This window comes from Drosophila pseudoobscura, chromosome 3 (assembly GCF_009870125.1).
Source record: "Drosophila pseudoobscura strain MV-25-SWS-2005 chromosome 3, UCI_Dpse_MV25, whole genome shotgun sequence".
Lineage (NCBI taxonomy): Eukaryota > Metazoa > Arthropoda > Insecta > Diptera > Drosophilidae > Drosophila > Drosophila pseudoobscura.
In genome coordinates this window covers 11,594,539-11,619,846 of record NC_046680.1, presented here as the reverse complement: position 1 = coordinate 11,619,846, position 25,308 = coordinate 11,594,539, and the positions used below count along the sequence as shown (strand labels likewise).

The 25,308-nt window shown below is 47.2% G+C and overlaps 1 protein-coding gene and 1 long non-coding RNA gene across 2 annotated transcripts in view; one reads left to right on the top strand and one right to left on the bottom strand.

The window, feature by feature from the left end:
- jeb (jelly belly) overlaps nucleotides 1-5,132 on the bottom strand; it is a 28,158-nt gene extending 23,026 nt beyond the window's left edge. The window contains exon 1 of the mRNA XM_001360889.4: nucleotides 1,581-5,132. Coding sequence (XP_001360926.4) covers nucleotides 1,581-3,087 — 1,507 coding nt within the window. The 5' untranslated portion in view covers nucleotides 3,088-5,132. The remainder of the gene's footprint in view (nucleotides 1-1,580) is intronic.
- An 18,643-nt stretch (nucleotides 5,133-23,775) lies between these two features.
- LOC117183748 (uncharacterized) lies at nucleotides 23,776-24,572 on the top strand. Its single transcript, XR_004468903.1, has 3 exons — nucleotides 23,776-23,913; nucleotides 23,979-24,272; nucleotides 24,362-24,572. It is a non-coding gene; the product is annotated as an uncharacterized lncRNA (long non-coding RNA).
- The last annotated feature ends 736 nt before the right edge of the window (nucleotides 24,573-25,308 follow it).

Below are 25,308 nucleotides of genomic sequence, written 5' to 3'. Positions count from 1 at the left end.
AACTTGTCACAAATTAGACTAAAACGAGCGAGTTTTTTGAATCGAATCATTCATCATTCATTTAGGGACTCGTTGTTGGAACTGATTAGCTCTCAGCTCTCAGTCCTTGTGGGACAGCGATATTTATCATCCATTTAAACGCAGCAATCAATTAACAATTAACAGATTGTATCGATTATACTCAATTGCCAACGAGGAAGGAATTGAAAAATGGTTATTTTCAGACCATAATCATTCAATCAAATTATAAAGTTGGACATAAATAAAGTTTCGAATCTGCAATTACAGATTGTCCTATCTCTCCTCCTGGTATAATGGTATCCTGCTCTCCTGCTCTCCTGCTTTCCTGCTCTCCTCTGCTGGCGGACAATGAAATCGCATTTAGCACTCGGCCATAACAATGGCCGCCATTAAACTTGAAAGTGTTAATTAAAAATTAAAATTGATTGCCAGACCAGGCCAGACCAAGTACTCTCGGTGCGCCAGTGCCAGCGACAGCGCCATCGCCAGCCACGGTTTTCTCTAAGCCCATTCCGTATTCATGGAGGCCATCAAAACTTGTTGTAAAGTAATTTAGCTATCCAAGTGATTAACAACAGCCAAAATGGGTAATGGGGAATGGGGAATGGAGAAAAGCCAAGGACGAACTTCCCCCCAGACAAAAGGAGGCCCCGCTCTAGCAGCTTCTCGCCGACTAATTGGCTAAATGCAATGGCCAAACTGGGATTGCAAGCGGTGCCGGCAGCAGGAGGCTGCCAAAGTTTCCAAAAATAAATGGAAAATGGATGGAAATAGTGCAGAAAACTTTGTCATTGCAGTTTCGGACAATGGACAATGGAGTTGCTGACAAGTTATTAATCGCACTGCGATTGTCGATTGCTGATTGCTGATTGATATGGTGGATAAGGGGATCGGATCCCATTCAGAAGTCGGCCAGCTCCGGGTACTGACTACTGAGGCGGCTGTTCAGTCCTTATGTTTATGTGCTCTACCCTGCACCACTTAGGAACATTTTACTCTGCTTGCGAGGAGCCCAAAATCCCAAGCGGCTTGCAATTATATGGCCATTGCCTGCGGCTAATACTTCCAGCCACAGCCCGTGTGTAAGTACTCGTGTCTATGCGGTTGGAACGTACTTCTGGTTTGAAAATATACCGATTAGCGGCCTTCGGAAGTCGAGTGTTGTGAGCAGGGATTCCGGGCCTGAGCCCTCGGCAAAACTAATAACTAAATTGGGTGAACCCGGGCAAGGCAGGGGGCAAACACGACAGGGTCAAGCGGGGCCCATGGCCCGTGTCTCAGTCCAGGCCATGCGATTGGGGGGGTACGTAATATTAGCTGACATGGAATCCAGATAATGGAATGGAGTGGTATTGCCTGACTCTGACTGTGGCTTGACTGTTTTCGTTTTCGTTTGCTGTGGTCGAGGTCTGATTAGATCAATTTTCTAGCATGTAGGATGTTGAACTGGGGTGCAGGGGGGGCTAAAGGTCAGAGGCTAGCCCAATCAGTTTCGATTCATCGATTTTCGTAGCGATTTTCATCGCTACACTCACAAGCTACGGGCATTTGGTACTCACCGATTTGTGGCACATCGTACTGCCGCTGGCCGCGGGCCGTGCGCAGCATCAACTGACTGGCTACGCTATGGGAGATGGATGGCGCTGCGTATCCGGCGCCCTGCGCTGCCCCTCCGGCGGAGTTCACGCTGCCGGAACGCTTGTGGTTGGGATGCAGCAACTGTTGCTCGGACTCCTTCTTGTCCTGCGTATTCGGCTGCTGCTGCTGCTGTTGCTGCTGTTGCTGCTGTTGAGCATCTCCAGATGTGGATTCGTGCTGCTGTTTGTTCTGCTGCTGACTGGCGGCACCAGAGGCACTGCCTCCGACGGCTGCTGCTAGTCCACTTGCGGCTGTCTGGGCTGGCTTTTCGTTATCCTTGGGAGCATTGAGACTGAGGCCGCCGGAACGGGTACTCGCCTTGAGATGCTTGCTGGCCGTGGCCTCGGAGTTGGCCAGCGAGAGTAGTCCACGCTGCTGCTTGAAGTGCTGCCCGAAGATGTTGCGCTGCAGCGAGGGCTGCCTATCCGGTCCGACTCCAACGGCGGCTCCACCCCGTTTCCGGGCCCACTTCTGCTGCATGCGAATGTTGAAGTTTCCGGGATGGGAGGGGCCCGGGTGACCAGCCATCTTGGCCGGATGCCCGTCGCGGTGATCCTGCTCGAAGAGCTGCTGCATGGACTCGGGCGCACTCAGCTCGAGCTGTTCCAGGGTGCGATACGGGTTCTCCGGCAGCGGCGAATCCTCCTCCATGCCGTGGTACTGATAGGTATCCAGCTCGCGCAGCAGCTCGTCCTCGCCGAGGTGCGGCTCCTGGTCCAGCTCAGAGAAGTCGTCAAAGTCCCCAAAGGAGTGCAGAGGCTCGTAGAGTGGCTCTACCTCCTCCTCGCGATCCGCGGGCTCCACCACCCGCCCGTAGTACTTGACGGCATGGCTATCCAGCTCCCGCGGCTGTACGTAGTCGTCTTCGAGCGGAGTAGGCGGCTCCTTCTGCACGCTGCCAAATATGAAGCCTCTGGCTGCCTGCTGCAGCAGCGCCGGATAGTCGCCCACATCCAGATCCTCGCTGGGCTGCATCTGAATGCGTCCGGCAATGAACTGGTGTCCGCGACCGCCATGACCCGCCGGCCCGTTGCTCTCCGCCGTCTGCTTGCCTGCCCGTGCGAGGAGCATGAGCCGCTCCCGCTCCAGCTGTGCCATGTCCGCGATCTCCTTGTTCAGCCGCACCGTAGTGGCGTCGTAGGCGGCCGCTGCAGCGGATCGGTGCGAGGCGTGTCCACCGCCCGACTGGGCGACACCCGGATGTTGTTGATGTTGTTGATGGTGTTGCTGCTGCTGCTGCTGAGCCGGCGGCGGCGGCTTCCAGGCCATAAAGGAGGAAGATGAGGTGTCTGAGGTGCCGTCCGCCGGTCCCATCATGACGGTGGAGGATGGAGGGGACTTCTCGCCATTGCCGCTCAGGTGCAGCGCGTAGAGGCCGCCCTGGATGAGTAGCACGCAGACGAACGTCTGAGCCAGCGAGAAGAACATTTTCCGTTTGTTGATTTGGCGAAGTTTCTCAATTTTACAAGTTATTTTGACGGTTTAGTGGTCCCTCAGGTCCCGACAGTGATTTGGGGGAGAAGATTTGGGCGAAATATTCCGACCAAGAGAGGTGAGACGGTGGGACGCAGAGACGCTGGAAAGGGGGAAAAGGGCTGCAATTCAGAGTACTGGCTTGCTTTTCTCTCGGTTGGTCGCTGGGCGACTACAATTACTCTATTCGGTTGACACTTTCGAAGCTCTTGTAGGTCTTCATGCCGCGCGCCGCTGCCCAACACTGTGACGGCCTACGGCTAGCATTGCCCAACACAGGCAAGCGACAGTTAGTTTCGTTGTTTCTTGCGCTGTCGTCCCGCGCCTCGGCTGCTTTTCAACGCGTTTTTGTCTTGCACTTTCTTCTCGCAGTTTTTTTTGTCTCGTCTCTCCTTCTCCGCTGTTGCTTTTTACTGCTGTCTTTCCTCGGGGCCGTGTTGTGCCAAGTTTGTTTTGTGGCCTGTTAAGCTGCGAAGTTCCACACAGCGCAGCCTTAGACAAAATCAATAATCAATTGTCTACTTTCAGTCCCGGAGTTTGAGTTTGCGTTGGAGTTTGAGCTGGAGCTGGAGCTGGAGCTGGTTGGAGTTTCCCGATGAGATGCGGCTGTTGTTGCTGAGGGTTTGAACCTTGTTGGCCTTTCCCCCACACACACACACTAGCACACACACACACACACACGGCCGCACGCCCCAACAACTCTGCAAGACAGTGCTCGCTCTTCCAACTAGGGATGGAGGGTGCAGGGTCTAACAACTAGTTGCTGCCCGTCCGTGTCCGACGCGTCGGTACGGTATTGCTGTTCTAGACCTGCCTCTACAGCTACTTCTCGTGTCCTTCCCCTTGTCCGTTTTGCTGACAAGGAGGCTTGCTACACACCACCACCAAAAAAGATAAGTCTCTGTGTATATTAGTATCTTGAATGTGTTATTTCCCTGGGCTTATGCTTATTCCTATTCTTGAGTTTTCCAACTACTTTTCCTCAAGAAATTCAGCTTGCACGGCACTTTGGTCTTTTTCGTTTATTTGTTTGTTAAAATGCAAAGAATATTTTTGGTGTATAATTTGTATATTTTTTAGTTATAACAATATTTTTTTTTGTATTATATTGGTTTAAGGAACTTTTAGCACTTTTTATTTGTATTCTTTCTTATGGCATTCGGCGTACGGTACGGCACTTTGTTTTCGGTTTCGATTTCGGTTTTGGTTATCGGTTAGCGGTTTAATTTCTTCGATTCCATTAATTAAAATTCACTTGGAAATGATTTTCAGAACTTATTTGAAAGATAACTTCACTTCGCTTGGTTTCGATTTGAGAATATTTGTTTGAAATCATTTACTCTTTGTTTCGCTTTCACAATTTCGGAATTCGTATGCTTTTCGGTTATTGATGGGGGGAACTTTTTCATATGTGATGTGCTGTGAGTGTTGTTTGGATATACTTCTTTTTCTGGTCTGTTTTTCTAGTGTTCCGCACTGTGAACCGACACGCAAGGACTCGTCGAGTCGTCTCAGCAGGTTTCGCCCGTTTGTCTGCCTTTTGCTTGGAATCCTGACGCGTTTTGGGTCGCTTCGCTGTCGCTGGCGCTGCTGCTGTTGCTGCTCCTGCTGGTGCTCCCGCTGCTGCTGCTGCTGCTGTCTCTGCTCAAGGCGTTTCGTATTTCAACTGTAGGATATGCCCATCTGGGCGTGTGTGTGTGTGCGTTCGGGTGGCGGTCGTGCGCATTCGTTTCGTGCCTCGAATTTCACTCGTCCCGGCCGCTGGCTGGCTGCTGTGTCTTCTCTCACTCTCTCCCAATCTCCTTACTCCCGCACTGCTGCTGCTGCTGTTGTTGCTGCTGCTGATTCTTTTTCAGCTTCAGAGTCGTCTCGGCGTCTCAGCGTCTCAGCGTCACAGCTTCCTGTAACGGCACTCAGTCGGCTTCAATGGCAGCGAGCTCGTAACGGCATTTGCGTCTGTTCGCTCAATACTGAAGAGACCGCTCGCTCAACCACTTGTTTTCAAGCCAGCCCGAAAAGACCATCCATCCATCCGCTGTGTAGAGTTTTCCCGAGGCGGAGAGAGCGTCAGCGAGAGAGAGAGCCGAGAGCTCTCTTGCGCATGTTTTGCCGGCATCGCCAACTCCCGCACCGCCCACCGCCCAACACCAAACACCCATCACCCATCACCCATCACCCAACACCCAACTCCCATATGGTTTTGAGTCCTGTCCCTTCCGTCTCCTTTCCCAACCCGAACACGGTGGGGCAAGGCGAGAGTTCGAAAGAATACTCCTTTAGTAATAGGATTTGCCTAGTATCAGCTGCTTCCGCCTCCTGAGGCCCATGCTTGATGCCTCAATGTGTGTACTGATTGCAGCTCAGTCTTTAATTGTTCACTTGCATTCATTTTTCATTGGTTAAACCCTGACAATTGGAGCTCATCAAATTTGGGAAAATTTCCTGAAACTCCCACTAGGGGAATAACCCATTAGGGGTCAAGGAAAATCAAGTGACGAGTGCTTTACTGGGCGTTTCATACAGTTTCGTTTTTAAGTACTATGACTATACCCCAAAAACCCATTTTACTGTCTTATCAACAGCAAATTTCAACAACAAAAAAGTATTTATTTCCACCCTTTATGGAATAGAAATACCATTTAAATTTTTAATTTAAAAGTACCACTACACCATCGTAATATCATTATTTTGTTGAAAACAATTTTTTTATTCTCAAGATAAACCAGCCAATCATTGCTGTAAATTTAGGGTCCGAAGAGCCTAAACAAAGGCCCGGTTTTGAATAGTTTCACTGAATATGATCACTTTTGTTTCAAAGACCTCACAGGTGTCATGCGAAAGGGCTGCTCGGGTTGTCTTTCATATAACTTGCATGGAATTCAGTCATGGCATGTCAGGCGAATTTCCGTACCATCGAGGGCCTGCTGCTCTCCTAGAAAAACACGTTCCCCTACATTTCTTTGCTCCTAAAATTCGAGGCCCCTCTTCGAATCTGTTAGAAACTGTACGAATCTGTTCGAACTTCGAACAATGATGACGCCCACACATTAGCGACAAGAACGAAACTGGAACGAAAGCATGAATTGCAAGTCGCTTGGGGCAAGGGGCCGAAGGGGAGCCGAGGCATGTCGAACATGAATGAAGGAGAATTACACTAGGCACGGAGCGTCGTCATCGATGCCTGCAACCTGCTGTGTGTTGCTGTTGTTGCAGACGCCTCATGCAAGATTCAACAGCAGAGACTTGGCCCATGACTGGCCTGGCCTGTTCGCGTTGGAGGCATGGTGAGAATATGGTGGGGATGGGGGCTTAGAGAATGGGGCATGGAGAACGGTCTGTTGTCGTCACGATGTCTGTGGCTTTTAAGTTTTACGAGCGCGCAATTGGAACTCTGGTACATATATTCGCACTTGCTCCATGGGTGGTGGGGAATGGATTCATGGCGTGGTGGAGGTGAGTTGCGCTCTGGCTCGGGAGGGTGGAGAGTTTTGGTTCCAGTAGATTGTTGGCTTTCGATAAATGTTTTCAAATTTTGCGGAAAACATGTGTGTATGTGTACAAATATTTTCGAAATTCTTTCTAATCTTTCAAATAGCGATAGGCTGTGTATATCGACTTTGAAATCCCTTAGTGGAAATGTTTGTACAAAGAATTGATTCTCTGGACTCTAATGTTTCTTGGAGCAAACACATGAGGAAACCTTATAATTTCACATACAAATGTACTTATTTTGGTTCCGTTTCAAATATTTATTTTGCAACCCTTCGCATCAGTGTTTAGAGTTCTTGAGCGAAAGCCGGCTTGAAGGCACAATTTGTTGCACGGAACAGAGGTCTACACAAGGTGGAAAACTCTACAGGCAGCGGCAGCAGCAAACAGCTGAGCCGAGCTGGGCCCCAGACCCCATTCAGTCGGTGTTGCCTGTGGGAGCGTCCTACCACAAGCCAAATGCACTTGGTGGGGCATGGCAGGCGGGCAGGACAGATTCGGGGGGCCAACAGATGATTCTGCCAGGCCACTGCGCAGGCGCTGGGACGACGACGGGGCCCCAACGACTACGTCAACAACAAAAATCGAAGCAACGAAAATTTCATTCAGGCCAACCCCCCAGCCCCCCGAAAGGCGGGGAAGAGAGAGCCGAGCACCAGTGCGGTGGCAGGAGCCAGGGAGAAATTACCGCCTGGCTGGCGTCGTCGTCGTCTTTTAGCGATGTCTGCCGATTGGACCTGGGGACTGGGGCGGGACAGGACGAGGGCAATGGGTGCGCCGCACGATGATGACGCCTACGCATGTTTGTGACGTAAGTCAGCAGCCGAAAGCCGACACGAAGGCTTCGTTCATCAGTGTCTGTATTGGATGTGCATGTGAGAGGCGCTGCAGGCGCGTCGGCTGAACAGGTTGCTCCATTGTCCGTGCCTCCGACACCTTGGCCCGACGCTTTATTAGAATAGCTGGGCTCTTCGCGCGCCCCCCGTGGTGGCATCCTCCGGTCAATCCGGATGCGGGCGAGCATTTTCGAATCGAATGTTTGCATCTAGTGGCAAGTCGTTGTTCTTGTCCTCCATCAAGTATGCATACTCGTGTGTGCATACATATATCCTGATTGCAGAAATTAAACCATTATCGCGGCCTATCTCTTTCCATACACACATATATAGTACGAGTCCAAGAGCCCGACATCCCACCTACATATGCAAATTAGTTCCTCGGTTCTTTCCAGACCTATCCGAACTTTTAGGCCTATCCTATCGAATTGCCACCCTCGTCTACCCAAAATGCTTTCGGAATGGGTAATGGAATGGGGAAATGTTGATCAAATCAAAGAAGCCTCATCAGGTACAAGCATTCCCCACTTTGCCAGATTTAAAGACTCCTGGAAGACCATTAAACAAATCAAGTTTAGGTTTGTTGTGACTGATCAGTACTGTGACCAGGACTTCTGTTAAATTCCCACAAAACCCCAAATTTATACCAAAAAATATATATTTTTTATATTTTTATATTGCGTTTTTTTGAAAATGATTGCTTTCGGTCAACATTAGCTGTTCTGGATTCCTAAGTCTGTATTTTCAATTTATATGCGAAATGTACAACTATATAGAATTGGATCCGAAAATTGCAAACGACGTTTAGAAAAACAACCATTTGCAGCCATTATTGGCCATTTCTCGGATTTAAATATCGCACTTTCATTGTTTGACGATGAAGTTATTGTAATGGAGAAACGAGAAATGGCGATGATGATGTCAAAACTTTTATATTACAAAGAGACTATCTGATTTTGTGACACCTATTACTTAAAAATTTGTTGATCGATTGAATATTTGGAAATGTTTTTTAACTAAAGATCCTTCAGAATTGCATAGTAAAGAAAATTTTCAAAATGCTTTAAAAATATGAAAACATTTACGTTAACGCAGGTAAACGTATGCAAGACTAAAACCAAATTCTAGCCAAAAAAAAAAGATGAGCTTCAGAAGTCCCAAAAGAATACGCTAGTCAATATTCATTGCATAGAAAACCAACCAAGCTAAAAAATGAAAGGATGAATTATATTATAAAATCTGTAATCATAAACAAAATTTTATCCGATTTATAGACAGCATTATAGACACATATTATATAGACATTTATAGACAGATTTATACCATAGATATAGTATAGTAAATAATTTATAGTATAGCTATATAGTATAGGAACCTCTAAACGCGGGATGACCCTGATTATTCTTATGATTATTGAAATATTGAAATTGAAATACTTGCCTGAATCAAATTAGTGGAGAGCAGGTGGTGGCGAAAAGTAATTATCACACCATTCAAATCTAAAATGGTCTGGAAATGAAAAGACAATCGCAATGCAAATTGACTGGTTTTTGATTTTTAAAGGTTAAATGTTTTCAGCACCCTTTTCCACAAGTGGGCTGCAACTTGGTTTCCAATTTCCCGACGGCGGAGATCGAAGTACGCCTTACTACTATTTATGTTCAAGTTGGCAACTGAAAAGGACAACTCCGAGGACTTCCGCCGTTCATCCATTCTCGCCTGCCATCCAACCATCCCAAGCATTCGCTCTCTGCTCCGTTGGGTTCCTGGTTGTGGTGCTGTTGACATTGAATTCTGTTGGACGCCCAAATAGGGCTAAAAATAGGCAGCCAGCAGAGGCAGCTAGGCAGCTTGCTCCTCCACGGACTCATCTCCGGCCGGGCTTGTCTTTCAGAGACTTCATGAACAGAAAAACAGGAAATTGCATAAAATGTGCGAGGCGCTGCCAAGACGTTGCCATAGCCGTTGATTAAAAATTGAGGAGCAACAGCAGTGGGGAACAGGAATAGCAAAAGCAACAGCAACAGCAAATAAATAAGTATGGACATGGCGAAAATCTGCTTGCCAGCGGCAATTCCAGGCTATGGACAGAACGATGACGGAACACAAATAAAATCAAACTTCAAGGGTCACTTCCGCTTCAAAAAACACATCTCCTGCCCTGCCCTGCCCTGCCCTGCCCAGCCCTGCGATTTCAATCCTGTCGAAACAGGACATGTCTCCATAGAACTCCCAGGCACGATACATTTTCTGAAATTAGTTTCCGGGCAAAAATGAGTTGACGCTGGGAGACGCTTTTCAAGCCGCTTGTTTTTCCGCGCTCAACTGAAAGTATTGACATTTCTGATTTGGCTCCCCTTTTGCCTTCGGGCACGTCCTTCCCGAACATCCGCTGGCAAAGTGACGTGCGGGACGGGAAACGGGGAAGCTGAGCAGACGAATTATGTGTGGATTAGATCATGGAAAGCGACTCAAATATATTCGCCAAGTGCCGCAATAATGTGTTGCAATTGGGAGTTCCTCAATCGAGTTCCCAGGAATCGAGCTGCTTCAGTACATCGCTTACGAGTATATGAGATTCGTCCGATATGCTTTACTTGCCACTCTAGAACCTCTCCGAAATACCATCCAATCTGCCGAAGCCTATGTCTGTGCCCGACGTCTTGTGTGTTCCAAACATTTGCCTATTGTCTGTTTGATCTAAAAATAAAAGTTTACCATATTTTAATGCCACTTTTAATGTCAACTCTTACGTGCTAGCCCTGACTCCGGCTCCATGAGCTTGGGGCCAACGTTTTCAATGCCATAAATTAGGGTATGAGCACAGCGTGTGGCCCTTGGGGGGCTACCTATGGGTGCCAGCGACTGGGGCCCCAGTGCAAGGCGGTGCTTTGAACTCCTTCGCTATTTACGACAGTATCATATATGTAGGTAGGCCTCCCAAGACAATGACGATGACAATGAGTCAGCTGTGACGACAAGTGCTGACGCAACTGACTCCTCCCGATGGCAGCTTTAGCGACAATCGGCCCTGTTAATGGCATATAATTACGCGGATCAAAGCGGAAACCGATCATTTGAAAGGCGAAATCTGACGAAATGTTGTCAATGTAAATGTCCCAAAATCATGTCCCTTCAAGTGCCGTCTCTAGCCGTAAGACAATTGTTTCTGGCCAATGAATCATTAGACAGATATCCATCCAGGTTCTTACCAGGCTCGATTCCTCGTGAGCCTCCTGAGTGAGCGGGAGCGGGGGGCCGTATCACATTCAATTGTGCTAATCAACACCCAAAGCAAATCATAAGGCAAATGTTAATTGGATCAGAGGGACAAAGCCACTAATAGTACATTACCATTTTTCACAAATTAAAGTACAGCCTCAAATTATAATTAAATCCGAGGGGGGTGTGGGTGCTGAGAGCTCAATAGCCATGGAAACACATCAAATGCGGCTGCAAAATAATTTCTAATTAACTGAAATGGAGCTTACACCACGGGGCGGGGGCGGGGAGTCTGAGGCAAGGAGTTAAATGGAGCATAAGCCTCGCACTCCATCCCACACACACACACATATGTATACTCGTATACATGCATGCGGACCTCCTGCCACGCCATCTTCATTAATTTGCAATTAAACAGATTTTCCTCACTCATTGCGAGTGAAGATATGCGGTTACGTGTGGAGATAAATTCGCAGATTTGTGACCGCATTCGTGGGCGTGATAACGAGTGTACTTAACGCACTGTACCAAGCAATTTGTTAGCCTCAGTCCCGACCACTACGATTAGGATATTTCCGGGTCATTGTTGGAGGATGCGAGAACGTGGGGCACGCTGTGCAGATCATGCCAGAGCCCTGAATGAACAGCTAACCGAGTCGATTAGAGTGGAAACTATTCGGGTGATCCGAATCTGACTGAAGAAGGGATTCGTCCAGATCGAACTCATGAGTATAGCGGTGACTTGATGAATACTGTGGATTCATACAGGGCTCTAGCTCGGACTGGATTTCAACAGCAGCTGCTGTATGTTAAGCTTAAAATATCACCTCTTTTTGTACCTACCTCAGCAAATAATTCGTCACGATTTACCCACAGGCAAGGCTTAAAAGAGAACACAATCCGTTGGGATTGAAGGACCACAGCTCGGATGGACGAGGTGCATTCAAGGATAGTCAGGGGAAGGGGAGGGGGCGACAGTGCCGCTCAGCAGCGCTCTATGCAAATTCTCTGTGACGGTGGCTGACTTAGTTATCCCTCGAGCCCCGTAAGCTCCTCCTTGGCCTGCGCCTGCTGCGCGCTTGTTTGCTTCTGCTTTTCCCACGCAACTTAGCAACCAGCTTTTCCCTGTCACTTGGCGATACGCACTGTAGCTGCCATTGTCTCCGTGCCTGTCATTGGCATACCCTTTTGCGGGGGCTCCTTGCTCAGACATTCGCAATGCAGAGCAGGCAGCAGGCACCCTTAGCGTATGAGCCTGTCTGTAAGGGTATCTAAATCTTCGGCACCCACCCAAAAGCTGGGCCGGCCCACCTCTCCAGTTGGTGCTGGTGCCAGCGGCAGTGGCAGTGGCAGTACTGCCTTTGCTGTCGCAGTTGCTGTCGCTGTTGCTGGTTCTTTTGTTTGAGTTTCTGGTCAGCCGGCCGCCATTTTGATGACATTGATGAGTTTTTATATTTATTTGTTTGTTTGTCGCTTGCTTGATTTCTTCTTGATGACGATGAGGAAACTTTTCGAAACTTTTTTGTGTCTTCTTTATGGTTTGTTGTCCGTCAAACCATGCCATCGTGCGTCTCTTAGATCATAATTGTCCCGACACAGTCTCCGTTTTGCCATAAGCCGGCCAGCTTAACAACTTTCGATATATGTACTGTATGTCCATAAACTTGGCAAGGACAAACTGCTAAATTAGCATAAATTTCATCACGCGGACGATGATGATGATGATAGAAAGGTTCATAAATTAACAACGCCCACGATAGTCAGCGAAAAGTTGTCCTTGGGCCTGGCCGCGTTCGAGTCAATGTCTAAAAACTAAACGGAAAGCAATTACAGCAGCTCCAACAACAGGACAAATAACATAATTCACTTTGCTCAACGTTGAGCACAGGTAAATGCCAAGACATGCCCACTCATTGCCCCTGTTCCCCCCACAGCACATAGATCATTAAATGTAAATGTTCGCCCACCTTCGCGTTTCCTCCGACCTTCAATGGCAGCTCCAGGGGAGCTCCAGTGGAGCTCCAGTAGTACACCGACGTGACATTTGAGCCGCCGCTCGTTAAAATCCGCTGATGTTGCGCCCAAAATAATCCGCTGATTGTGCGCCCTAAATAAAGATGGTAATTATGATTGAATGATTCAACCTGCGAACATGCATATGATTCGAATGGATGCCTGGCGGCTATCAAGCCAGATGTATTATCTTTCCAGCTGTACACATAATTACACACAATTTATGAATACTCAATGTATTGTTATTATCGATTGACTGGAAGCCTAAATTTCTCGCACTGAATCTTCTTCAGGCTCGCGCTGATTTTTTCAAGGTTCACCTCTCTAATTCTGCACTCAGTTCTGCATTGGTTACATGACTTGTCTATATCTGCATATTTACGAGTATCTAGACAGTCTGCCATCTGCTTATCAAAATATATTGCAGAAAATTTGCCTACAAGGAGCCCGAAATAGGCAACAGGCTCTATTTGTGGAACATTTTCAAAAGCAGAACAACTGTATGGAACAGAACAGAACGGAGGAGACAAGCACTGTACTGGTGATATTTTAGGCCAAATGTGGGGCTAATTGACATGTTGAGAACGAACTGACAGGGGACTTAATTAGAGGCGGGACGGGACTGTGCTCGAGTGCGTCTTGGATTAGTTGAGTCCCGTTTGTTTTAATTAGTCATGTTTATCGCACAGATACACACATGCTCGAATACATTTATAGATATACGAGCATACTCGTACCATTGAGAGCATGTATGTGCGGGCCAACTGATTGCAGGCGAAATAATTTTGGCATCCTTTGGGTGTCCGGCACAGCAGGACAATGCCAGGCACAAGCCCCGAGGCCCGAGCCCCGAGCTGCGAGCCCCGATCCCCGAGTCGCTTGAGGACAACTAATTGACATTGCCAGGGACAGGGCCAGGGCCAGGGACAGTCCCTGCATGTCCATGCGTGTCTGTGGAGGGAGCCGAATGCTCAACACTCGAATTATCTCCGAATGAAATAATTCGACTGCCAAAGCCGCAAAGCAAGTGGCCAACGCTCCCCACCTCGCATTTACGAGTAGATAATGCATCAGCTGAAATTCACACACTCACACAGCAGGAGTGGCGGCGGAGGAGCGACATACTCTTGGTAGCATAAATATTAATTACGGACCGGACCGCACCGGACGCACCCCTCGAAAGCAGGTACCTCTACGGTTGCTGGTACTCTTCATTTCGGTACAATGACAGCACTTTAATCAAGCCCGAAACCGCCTAGGACAGTGGGCGTAACTAGGTCTTTCATGTGGTCATCCATTTTCGAGTCCCCTCAACTGGCACGTACTATTTTTCCCACACTACGCTTTCTGCCAAGACCGTGCTTGGAGTGTGTCGGGGGGAAAGGTCAGCTGGCGTTGGGAGCGCAGAAAGGAGAAAGGTGGAAAAGTGGAGCGAGGAGAGAGCTGGGGCTAGGAGACCGCTAAGTATGTGCTGAAAATGCTTTTTGAAACTTTCAGTGCGGTTTGTCATAATTTGGCCGGCACGTTTCTCACATAAATTTGCAAATGAATGTTGCTGGAAACTTACAGTGGGCCCAATCGATAGCTAATGCCAGCTATTCCTGGGAATCAAACCAGTCATAACAGCCCTAATTTAGCCATCCCCTATCCATTGATGGGTTTCCCTTGAACTCATACCCATTGCTTCTGTGCTCCCGTTTCCCAGAACCTGAACTCTTGCCCATCGTACACCGAACATGTATGAAAGTGACAGCTGGCTGTCGGTTAACTGCAGTTTATCAACGTATTGGCAGAGCGTATACGTGCCATACTGCCCCACTGACACATAATATTCAAGACCTGCAATAGGCACTCAATCACCTTATGTAGGAGTCTGTATCTGGCTTCCATATGGCCATATAAGTGTATAACCGACTCAGCTATCATCTGCACAAGACGAAAGGATGATCTGGCTGGAGGCGGCAGGCGGGAGGCGGGAGGCGGGAGGCGGGAGGATATGCATGGATCACACAGGTGAAGGACAGATAGAAGCAGAGAGCCCCCACAGAAGTTTGCACATTACGTACAGAAGGCAGGCGATATAACAACATCTGTGCAACATCGTATTCGCGACACAGCTGTCATCTCATTCAGCGCACGCATTGGATTGATTCAGGCAGCTGTCAGATGCAGCCACATTGTCAAAAGTAGGAGACAGAGTCGGAGCCTTTGGCTCGGGAATTTAATTTACGATCGAAATTACAGACTGCAATGACAATAAAGCTCTGCTAAGATGTGCTTTAAATGATATTTATTTTATTTATCAACTGAATCATAAATATGCCAAAGACACCCGCGCCAGCTTACCCCCCCCCCCCCCCCTTGCCGCGCGGCCATTTTGGCAAATGTCGGGAAATTTCCATTTGTAATGCAAGACTTTTTCGGGGGCGTTTGGCCAGTCAATGGCATACAACCCAACTAGGAGTCAAGTCACATGAATGAACTGTCGCTCCCCACCCAGCCGAAGACCCAGCCGAAGACCCAGCCCCGCCCAAGCACTCGTATGACTTGCCTGGGCGTACGGGTCGAATGTGCAATATATTTTTTGGGCCACAAGACGCGACCTTTGGCGAGTGCAATAACTGCAGATTCAATTGATTGAAAAGCCATTTGTCCCACCCACACACTTACTCCCAGCACCCACAGCAAACCAAGCCATGCATCGCATGCCATAAGCCACAAATTATGATGACAGTCAGTTGCAGTAACTTACCCTAATCCGAATTTGTGCTTCCAATGGAGAACGACATGTGGCATAATTTTATGCAACATTCTGGAGGTCTGCAGCTGACTGAATGACAGCTGTAGAACGTTGGCTCACACTGTGAGCGCATCGAGTTATTCAATGCCTTGCCCGATGGCGGATGGCGGATGTCGGAAGGCGGCTGGCGGATGCCAAGATGGCGGAGATAGCGAAACCGAGAATAAATGTCAATCAGAGCTATAATCATTTATGCTCAGGTATTTAGGGTTATGTACAGTTATGCTCTGGCATTTCCCGCCCCATTTTTGTGCGAATCGCATGAGCGCCCCGAGCGGTTTCCGGCCGGCCGTGTGGTGAGATTGAGGTGACCTTGCATTGGGGTAACGAACCAAATCACGCACCCGCAGAAGTAGGCAACGCGTATTTTTCCACTTACCAGAGCGAAAACTAAAAATAGTCTTCGCCGCTAGAGTATATGCGCGTATCTGTATCTGTGCACAAACATAAATTTCACACTCGCATAAATTCCATTAAGAAAAATCAGCAAAGCGCGACAGGCATACACAATAAGGACCTCGACTAAGGGGTAAGGTGGCAGGGGCATGAGCAGAAGCCAAAGCCATTCAACGCCCACGCTTTGCTGGAATTTCCAGTTTTCCTTGCATACCCTTGCAGGGTAGATCAGCATCAGGCGATGGATAACCGGGTGCCCTGCTGTCTGTGCAGATATCCCCCTAGGCAAATCAGATCACTATACCAACTCCTCATATGGATATCCTTTCAGTACTTCGATGCGACCAATTTGTCCGAAATACATATGTTCATTTGATCACGGGGGGATCTGCGGAAAGGGTATATAAATCTTCGGTCCTCTAAGCAATTCTTCCTTTCTTTTGTGTGGTTGGGTGTTGGTTTTGCTTGCTTCTTTCTGTTGAAAGTGGAGCCGGGGTTGCTGCGTCAACTGTTTCTAGCGTAGCTCCAGCGACGCTGTCATAAAATGAAACTTAATGGCAAGCGAGGGAGATAGGGCATGGGCATGCCATTACATACAGATAAAAGCAGGCAGACCACCAGAGAGAGCGAGAGAGAGAGAGAGCCAGCTCAATAGACTCGTTTCGTAGTACTTTCTCAACAAATTTTCGACTACAAATATTTGGAGTACGAAAACAAGAGACAGCAACGAGGGATCCCAAACGCCCACGCGTAAAATCTCTTCGTTGGCAGCCAACTAGCGGCGCACACACGCACAAACACAAAGGATAGTTGTGTGTGTGTGTGTGTGTGGGTAAGGAATTCTCAATGAATGATTTTTGAAGCGCCAACACGTCCAGAATCCGCCATGTGCCATGTGCCGAGTGCCGAATGCCGAGTCCATGGCCAACAACAAAGAACTCTATGGCCCCAACGACAAAGGGGTATTCCCGCGTTGGCGTTGGCGGTGGGGCTTGCCGCCAAAAATGCCGCCGGCAGATTTGTTCCACTCACTCTTTAGCCAGCGCCCCTCCTCCCTCTTCGGACGTTGTTCCATTGAGAGAAGCTTGCGGCCGGATCTATTGCCGCATTTGCATTGGAAGGAGCCAGAGAGAAAGGGGACGGGCCATGATGTCAACTCAGACGTTTAGAAGAAAAACAAAAGCCCGTACAACCAGTCACAGCGGGACGTGTGTGGGGTTGTGTGCAACTAACCCAGCTAAATACGAATTCCTGGAAATTTCACCAATTTAACCATGCTGAGCTGATGTCACGTTGTCCGTGTGTCTGCAGGTATGCTGATAGTTGGGATTCTCTCTTCGTGGATGTATGATACGTATTCTATCGAAAATACTGCTCACATTTCATTAAATTTTGCCAACAACTCCTCGTAGATTTTTCGCTAGTGGCAACAGCTTTTGGGTCTGACATTCCGTCACGTGGAAATTCAATTGCAGCAATGCTCAGGGACAGTTTAGTTCGCTAATTGCTGTCACCCACGCCTGCACCTACACCTACACCTACACCTAGACCTACACCTACACTTATACACACACGTATGTACATGCAGGCATGGCGGTGCATGCATTTTAGCAGCGCTTAAAGGTGCGCCACGAATTTAGTTGCTCCGAAGAATGAGCTTTTTTGCTGACTGTACTCAAAAATTTGTGTTCCGTTCTTGGATGGCAGCCAAACTGGCACTACTGGTCTGTGCCTCCGTGTGTGTGAGTGTCAGGGTGTGTGGGCAAAGACAACGTTGACAATGGCAGACCCACAGATACACACACGTCGAAAGGGAGAAAGAGGGAAAGAGAGATGGAAATAGAAGAGGAATGTGGCTTCCGTTTGTGCGGAAGTCGTCGCCATCTTCTTGCATTTGGTCATCCTGCGCCCACTCGCCGCAGCTTCAGCTTCAGCAGCAGCAGCAGTCCTATGGAGTGGCTGAGGGCAGAGGGGCTAGCAGAAATTATGGCGGCATTTGCCACAAATCGTGCGTATAAAGTGATGTCATGGCATTCCCGCAGAAAGTGCATGCGTCAGCACTTTAGCGGTTTTTTGCGTGTGATGCAATAGTTGTGTCCATTCTGATTTTGACTCTTATTCAGCCTCTTCCCTGCCTATAGCGCTGCACTCTGCACTTCTGCACTTCAGCCAGGTATGATGCCATTCAAGTGAATGAGAGCCAGACTCAGACGCAGGGAAGCAGAGATAGACCGGGAGTCCCTTGATAATTGACAATTTGTAAATCATTTTGTCAACCTTTTTAGAATGCTTTGCATATTTCACAAGACCAAAAACCATAAAATCGTGAAATATGAGACAGGTAGAGGAGCCCCGCAAGAGCGAGAGAGCGAGAGCGCGAATATATGAGCGAAAGAGCAACAGCCGCCGCCGCCGCCGTTTACTGTTTTTATTGCAATAAACTTGAGCACTTTGTGCCGTCTTCTCATGAATATTTGAAGAGCGCAAAACGGCGAAGGTTTTCCTGCGCCACTTTTCCCTTACCAGCCTCGCCCACGCCCCCATCCCCACCCCACCTGTTATTTTGCTGTCAACAACCAGAGTTTTCTTCTTCTTTTATTCCTGTCGTTTTGCCTGTGTTGTTGCTTCTTTCAAATGTCTCGCAAAAACACATTTTCCCTAATTAATTTACGCAATTAAATTCTCTAGGGCAATCTGAATGTCTTGTATTTAAGATTTGAAACTTGAAAAGGACTTTTTAAAGACAATTTCCAATGAAAGAGTATTTTCAAATATTAGGCATTCGACACGTGCGACGCCCCCGAAAATAGAAACAAAGAGCGCCAAAGACCAAAGGCCTGACTTAACACATCCGCACCTGGCCCACCCCCCTAAGCCCCCCTGCCTAAGCCCCCACCTACGTACACACACACACATGCACACATATCAAAAAGCGCAGAATTTTCCATTACGCTTAACAGTATTTCCAAACCAAAAAAAAAGAAAAAGAAAAAAGCACGTGGGTGCTGCCATTTATCGGCCTTTTTTAAATTTTTCGTGTCAGGTGTTGGTATTGGCCACATCAGCTATGCATTGGTAGCTGTGGCGTATGAGCGTTTTTTTTGCCGATCAGGCCTTTGTTTTCCTTTTCTGGAAATAAACAACAAGCTGCGTATGCAACACAGTTTGTTTGCACAAATACAAATATTTTTGGACTGGCAATTTATTTATTGAACCAAATAAAAAGGTTGACAAGTCGGGGGGCGCAAGGGTCGTCCCACATGGCGCATGCCACTCGGATCCCAACTCAATTAGCAAGTGCCAAAGCAAGGCCCAAAGAGAAGTTTTTTCTTTTTTCGGTTTTTTTGCTCTCGCACAAAATGTTGTCAAAGTTGCTGTTGCAAATTAATTTGATATACTCCTGTATTCACAAGAAGGAAAAGTTTTTTAATGACGGAATGGACGGAGCGGAAAGCTGTGAATAACCAAGAAATGATCTACTTATCCCGAACTTTGGCTCTGCTCTCCTCTAAGCTGTGCCGTTGCCTTTGATTTACTCCATACAAAAGTGGACACATCAGCCTTTATTGGATGTATTTTGTATACCCGTAGGTAGGTAGTACTGCCCCGATTAAAGTCGCTTTTCGCTGGCCATTTTATGGTCCCTGGCCTCATCATGGCACCAGCATCAGCGTCATCTCATCAGCGGATGAGCCCGGGCGTGCTGCATCCAGCACTCATTCGTTTCGCTTTGCACTAATTAAATTCGCATCCTGCGAGCTGCTCAGTGGGGAGGTGGCTGTGCGGCTGTGTGGCAGTGTGGCAGTGGTTGAGTGGAAAGTGGAAAGTGGAACGTGAGAGCGGGTTTACCGGTTTGATTTTTACTTTCCATGCGGCATACTTCACGGGACGGTGGCCATAAATCAACGTTGTTAAATCAAAGCGAAAAACCATACTGACATGCATTAAGTATTTATATCCGAGTGCTCGAAGGCTGATGACTGCTACGAGGCTTGGAGTGTGGTGGGTGGGGCGATTTGGGCCACATTTTTATACATACTCGTACATAAAAATATGGGCATATTTTTGTTCTTTTGGCAAACTTGTATGTTCTTTGGGGATTTCGCTTTACATTTTGAGCGTGCGCTTTTATGAGTTTCCTGCGATGGAGATTTTAAATGTCATAAATGCTAAAAGCAAATATGCATCTGCTGATAAAAAGTATCCACCCAGTCAATGGCTTGGTGGGCTGCTCGGTGGGAAGACCCAGGCCACCGCCACCGCCGCCTCCGCACCAATCGCACCTGGTCTCATAGTCCAATTCGCCCACACGTTGATGCACATCATCAATTTTAGACGAGCATGCGTTACGTGAGCTCCATCCAGCGGCCACTTCCAACGCATGGGCCTTTGACCTAACAATAGAGACGCTGCGGGGCTTTATACTGCGTTTGGGACTGACATTCGAAGGACATTTCACAGTGCTTGGGTGCATCGGCAAACTCCACTGTTACTCTTGATTTTAGCCCATTCTCAACCCATTTCTTTTGCTGCCCACTCTCGTATGGATACACCCTCAAGGGCATCGATGAATTGGAGCATGGTGATCCTGCGGCTGGTCGAGTGTGCCAGTAGGAGATTTCCACTCTGTCCGAAACAAAGCCACGTGATGCAATGGCCTACATCCGGAGAAGGTCAGCGTCAGCTATTTTTGTTCACAGAAAGGAAAGCCTTACGACTCGAATGTACCTTCAAAGAACTTTATCGCCAACGGAAGGAGAGTTAATTAACCCGTCGAGGCACTGCGGAGGGGCGTGCAAGTTTTTCAATTTCCACATAATAATAAGCATAAACGAAGGGCACAATGAAAAACATATTTGTATACTCGGATGTATGCACATGCTCGCATGTATTTACGTGCTGCTGTGAAGGGGAAGGAATATATTTCTGTATATTTCTTTATATGAAAAGCGGGTGTCGGCGACATCGCTTGTCGGGCAAATTGGAATTTTATTATGTAGCTCACACACGCCGTGCGATTACATGCTTATGTATGTATGTATGTATGTAGTACCCGGTATTGTGGGCCATGCATAAGGCACATAACGTACAATAAATTCTCATTTTGTGTAACCAAGCAACAACAGCAACAACAGCAACAGCAGCAAACAGATGAAGATGGAGGGGCTGGCAAGTTGATTGAATTGACACGGCAGTCCTTGCATCCCGTCCCCCCTTCCCCCTTCTTGTGTAAGCGCGGAGAACCGTTCTCAGCCGCAACTACTCCTCACATTTCTCGGCCCCAGACTCAATCACCTTTGGCCTTTGCAAGCCTTGAATATGGAGCGGACGGGACGGAGCAGTGCTCAAAAATTTAATAAAAATATCACAAAACATAAAAAAGAAGCAGAAGCTTAAGATACCCTGGCAAATCGATCGTTCTTCTGGTATCTGAATGGCATAGTCATCAGACTTTAATCAAATTTGGCTCACGGGAATGCGACTGTCGAACTATCGTTCAGGGATCTGTTGAGGGTTATCTTTTCTGCCTTACAAAAATCTGGTCAAAATTATACAACCTCCGCATCTCCGCTGCCCTTTAAGTCTGTAGCCAACAAAATATCATTGAAAATGATTTAATTGCTTTTCAAAATATTCTCCATAATGATGGATAGACTTTGGCATCTGCTGAATCCAATCTTTAAGCCTTCAAAGACGCCCCTATCTACTATGATAACATTGCAGTACTCGATCCCCCACAGCATCCACCCTCACGAGATTCTTACTTCGGCGAAGGACGTAAACTACTGGATTCGCTTTACCAGCTTTTCGCAGGGAAAATCCACGTCGAAAATCGTAGAAAATCATGTGTTGGCTCCATTTTTCTCCAAGAATTTCTCCAAGAGGAAACAGTTCCAAGCGTGATGTGACCAATAAATGCAAAACTGTTAAATGAAAGTGGAGACGTTGACCTGGTTATACTAAAAATAGACAAGGCTACGGACTTAAAAGGAACTCCCACAAACGATTCCAATTTGCTGTGCAATTTAATTTATTTGCAATTTGATTTAGCCTATGATATTATTCATATTTCTCGCCATGGCTGCGAGTGGGAATCCAGCATCTATCCGCCGACTTCTTTAAGATTACTTTCTCTGCTTTTCAGGCTTCTGTTCATTTTGGTGGGCCCTAAGCCTTTTCCCGTGCCTGGCTCGGGGCGAAAAACTTTACAAAGGCCTCTTAGATGTTTTTCTTTCCGCTTCGCGCTCCTTGGGAGGGGGGGGGGGGGGGCTGTTTCCTGTTATGATACTTTTCTTTTCCATTTTTTGCTTATGCTTTTGAAAGTGCTTGTTCATCTCGACGCTCTTCGGACCTGTTGCTCTCGCCCCCCCCCCCCCCCCCGCCACTCTCTAGACGCAAAGCAATTTGCTACGCGTTTTTTTCGGTATTCTCATTAATTTTATACAAGTTGACTATATCAAATGGCTTTCTCCATATCGAGCGACAACGTCACGGAGCCCCCCTTTTGCTGGTGGTAGCCTCGGGAGCTAGAAGCCCAGGAAAAGGTCAACAGAATGGGGCAAAGTTGGGGTTGCATGCTCTAAAAGCGTGTCCTGTGTCTTGCACTTTGGAGTTGGATGTGGCATCTGCCCGGCACTCGGGGGAAGCCACAGGGAGCGAAGGTGCATTGTTTCAGTACACGGAGAGTGCAGGCCGAGGCGGCGACATGTGTCAACGGCAGATGCTCCACCGCAGGAAGTTAAAAGGTGAAGCTTCTCGGGGCTCTGGGCTTGGGAACAACACGGTTACTCGTACGCGTTGACAGTTTTGTGGGTATGAAAGCAAAGTCACTAACGAAGTGAAGTGAACACATCTCGGGGTCGTGTGCACTCAAGTATTTAAAATATTTCTGAAATTTGTGGGCCAAACAGCAACAAGTCCAAGTGAATGTGTGGCGAATGCTAAATGAAAGGAAGCGGAAATGTTCAAGCAAAAGTCGAACGAGTCGAGTCAACAGGAAATACTCGTACACACACAGACACACACACACAGAGACAAAGAGACAAAGAGAGAGAGAGAGAGAGGGGGAGACAGATGGACAGGCACACATACAGATACAGTAGTACTTTTACGAAGCTAGCAACAAAAGCCAGAAATAATAACAAGCTGGAAGTAACAGCTTGACGCTTTCTCCGCTCCGCTCCGCACCGCTGTGGTCTGTTGTGTAGCAAAACAAAGTAAATATAGGACCGAAGAGAAAGCATGGTTGCGCAGAGACGAAGCTGCAATACCCTGCAATCAACAGTAAGCACAGCACTAGCACTAATACTATATGATAGCATGGAAGAGTTCTTATGTTTTGATATTAGCTGATTTCGCAAACCTCTGCCTGAAATGATATTGCCCTCAGCAAGGACATGTGTAGATACCGAACAAATAAAGGCGTGACACAGTTCTTGCACTTTTGTACCCCCACCACACGCCCCGCCCCAAACGTTTATTCATTCTCTCAGTGAGGCAGCAACACATATCCGTGTCTTATTTATAGTCCTCCCGTCCTCCCGGGCACAATGCCATGTCAAAGTCAGTCTGTCAGTCGAGTCGAGCGCGTCCTGGTCCAGCTCGGGTCACTCGAAAGTGGCGAAAAGTGAGTGCAACAAGGTAAGTCACTCTCGAGCTCTTGTTTGCCCTCTCTGTCCGTCCCGTCCCGCCTGCTTGTAGCATTGCTTCAAAGAGCATGGCTAAGAAGTGGACACATGCCTGAAAGAACAATGAAACTGCATTTTCAGCTTGTCCGATGAATTGTTTCAGGCCAGCGAATCATTATTTTTCTACTTGCGGCAGCTCAAAGTCTGACAATTTCACGATAAGGTGGATCTGTCCGGGCGATTTGCTGGCTATTAAAATGCGGTTTTATCGAAGGCAGTTGGAGTACAATGAACCGACTGCTGAAGGGGGAGTCACAACGGCTGCGTGATGAGAGGCCGCCATTAACTTGAGTTCAAAGGAAAAGGAAATTGCTTATTGTTCAGCGTGCGTTGTGCTGTACGTATCAGTTTCAGGTTCTTATATTTTTTCTCAACAGTTGTCAGTTTTTTATTATTTTGCAGCCTCCGGTCTCCAGTCTCCAGCCTTTCCATTGTCTGTGCCTCGGGGATTTGCGAATTTTCAGCCAGTTCAATGCACACCGTTGAGGTTGAAAGGTCGCCACGCCGAGATTTACGGGCAGGTTAACTTGAACTTAACTGCCATTTTCCAACGGAGTGGGTGGCCAAGAAAAAGTAATTAAGAGCAATCAATTGGCAATCATCATTTGTTTTAAAGTGAGTTGCGCCACCTCGTCCCTTGCCAGGGACCTGCAGGGGTCTCCATCAGGGGCTGTTACTCTCAGATCGAATTCTTTGGTAATTTTGGCACACTGTTACCAAAACCCTGATTTTTTTCATTTGCATTTGAATCACGCTAAAAACTCTCTTTTCGCCTTCCTTAACAGCTGCGCAGGGTTCGAGGTTTAGTTTGTAGGTGCAGGTTATAATATTCTGAATGACACCCAATCATTGGATTATTTCTTTAGCCACCACAGTTATTTATTATTACATATATCCGGGATGAGCTTCCATCGTGTTTGTTCCCAAAAACCAAATGGTAAACTTCAAAGAATCTTAAAACAAAAACCAGGAGTAGTTCGGTGTAATTTTAATTGTAAGTCAATTGAAAGTTTTAAAATAACAACAAAATATTTTTTACATTGAAAAATGGTAACTATAAATATAAATACACCCAATTAAAGAGACACGTTGCATAGTTTTGTTTTTATTCCACCTGAAATATGCAGTATGTAAATAAAAATTGACCAATTCGTTTCTCACTAAAAAATAATATTAGAACTCTGAATGCTCTCATATCTCTTAAACTAAAAACGCTATATTCCTGATGCTTACATTTTTCGAAAGATTTGGAAAGTTTGATAATATTTGGCTCCACGTGAAGATAACCGAAACATTCTTATCTGAATGAATGAAATAATAACCGCAATATAAATTCCAGGTTTTTTCAGAGGATAACGAACAGAATGAAAAGGATACCGATTGACACTTTCCTTGTGGCTAGTCGGCTCTCGGCCATTGCCATTATGACCATTCTTTAACTTGGGCTGCACGGTGGCGGTGGTGCCTTAATGTACGTGATTATTCCTGTTTTCTACAACAAGAATATCGCCAACGGCTTTCAACAGATTCACGTGCATCGTGATCAAATCCTGCTTCCACGATTGTTATCCCAACCAGGCGGCAAGTGTCCAAACAGGACAAAATAATGCCAAATTTCGTCCAGGACTCTGTCGGCCATCTGCGGAGTATGCCGGGAGTGTTCATCTCGTGTGTGTGTTCAGTGCACCCATGAGCATGTTCTCGACCAGCATAAGTTCCCAAGAAGGAGTTT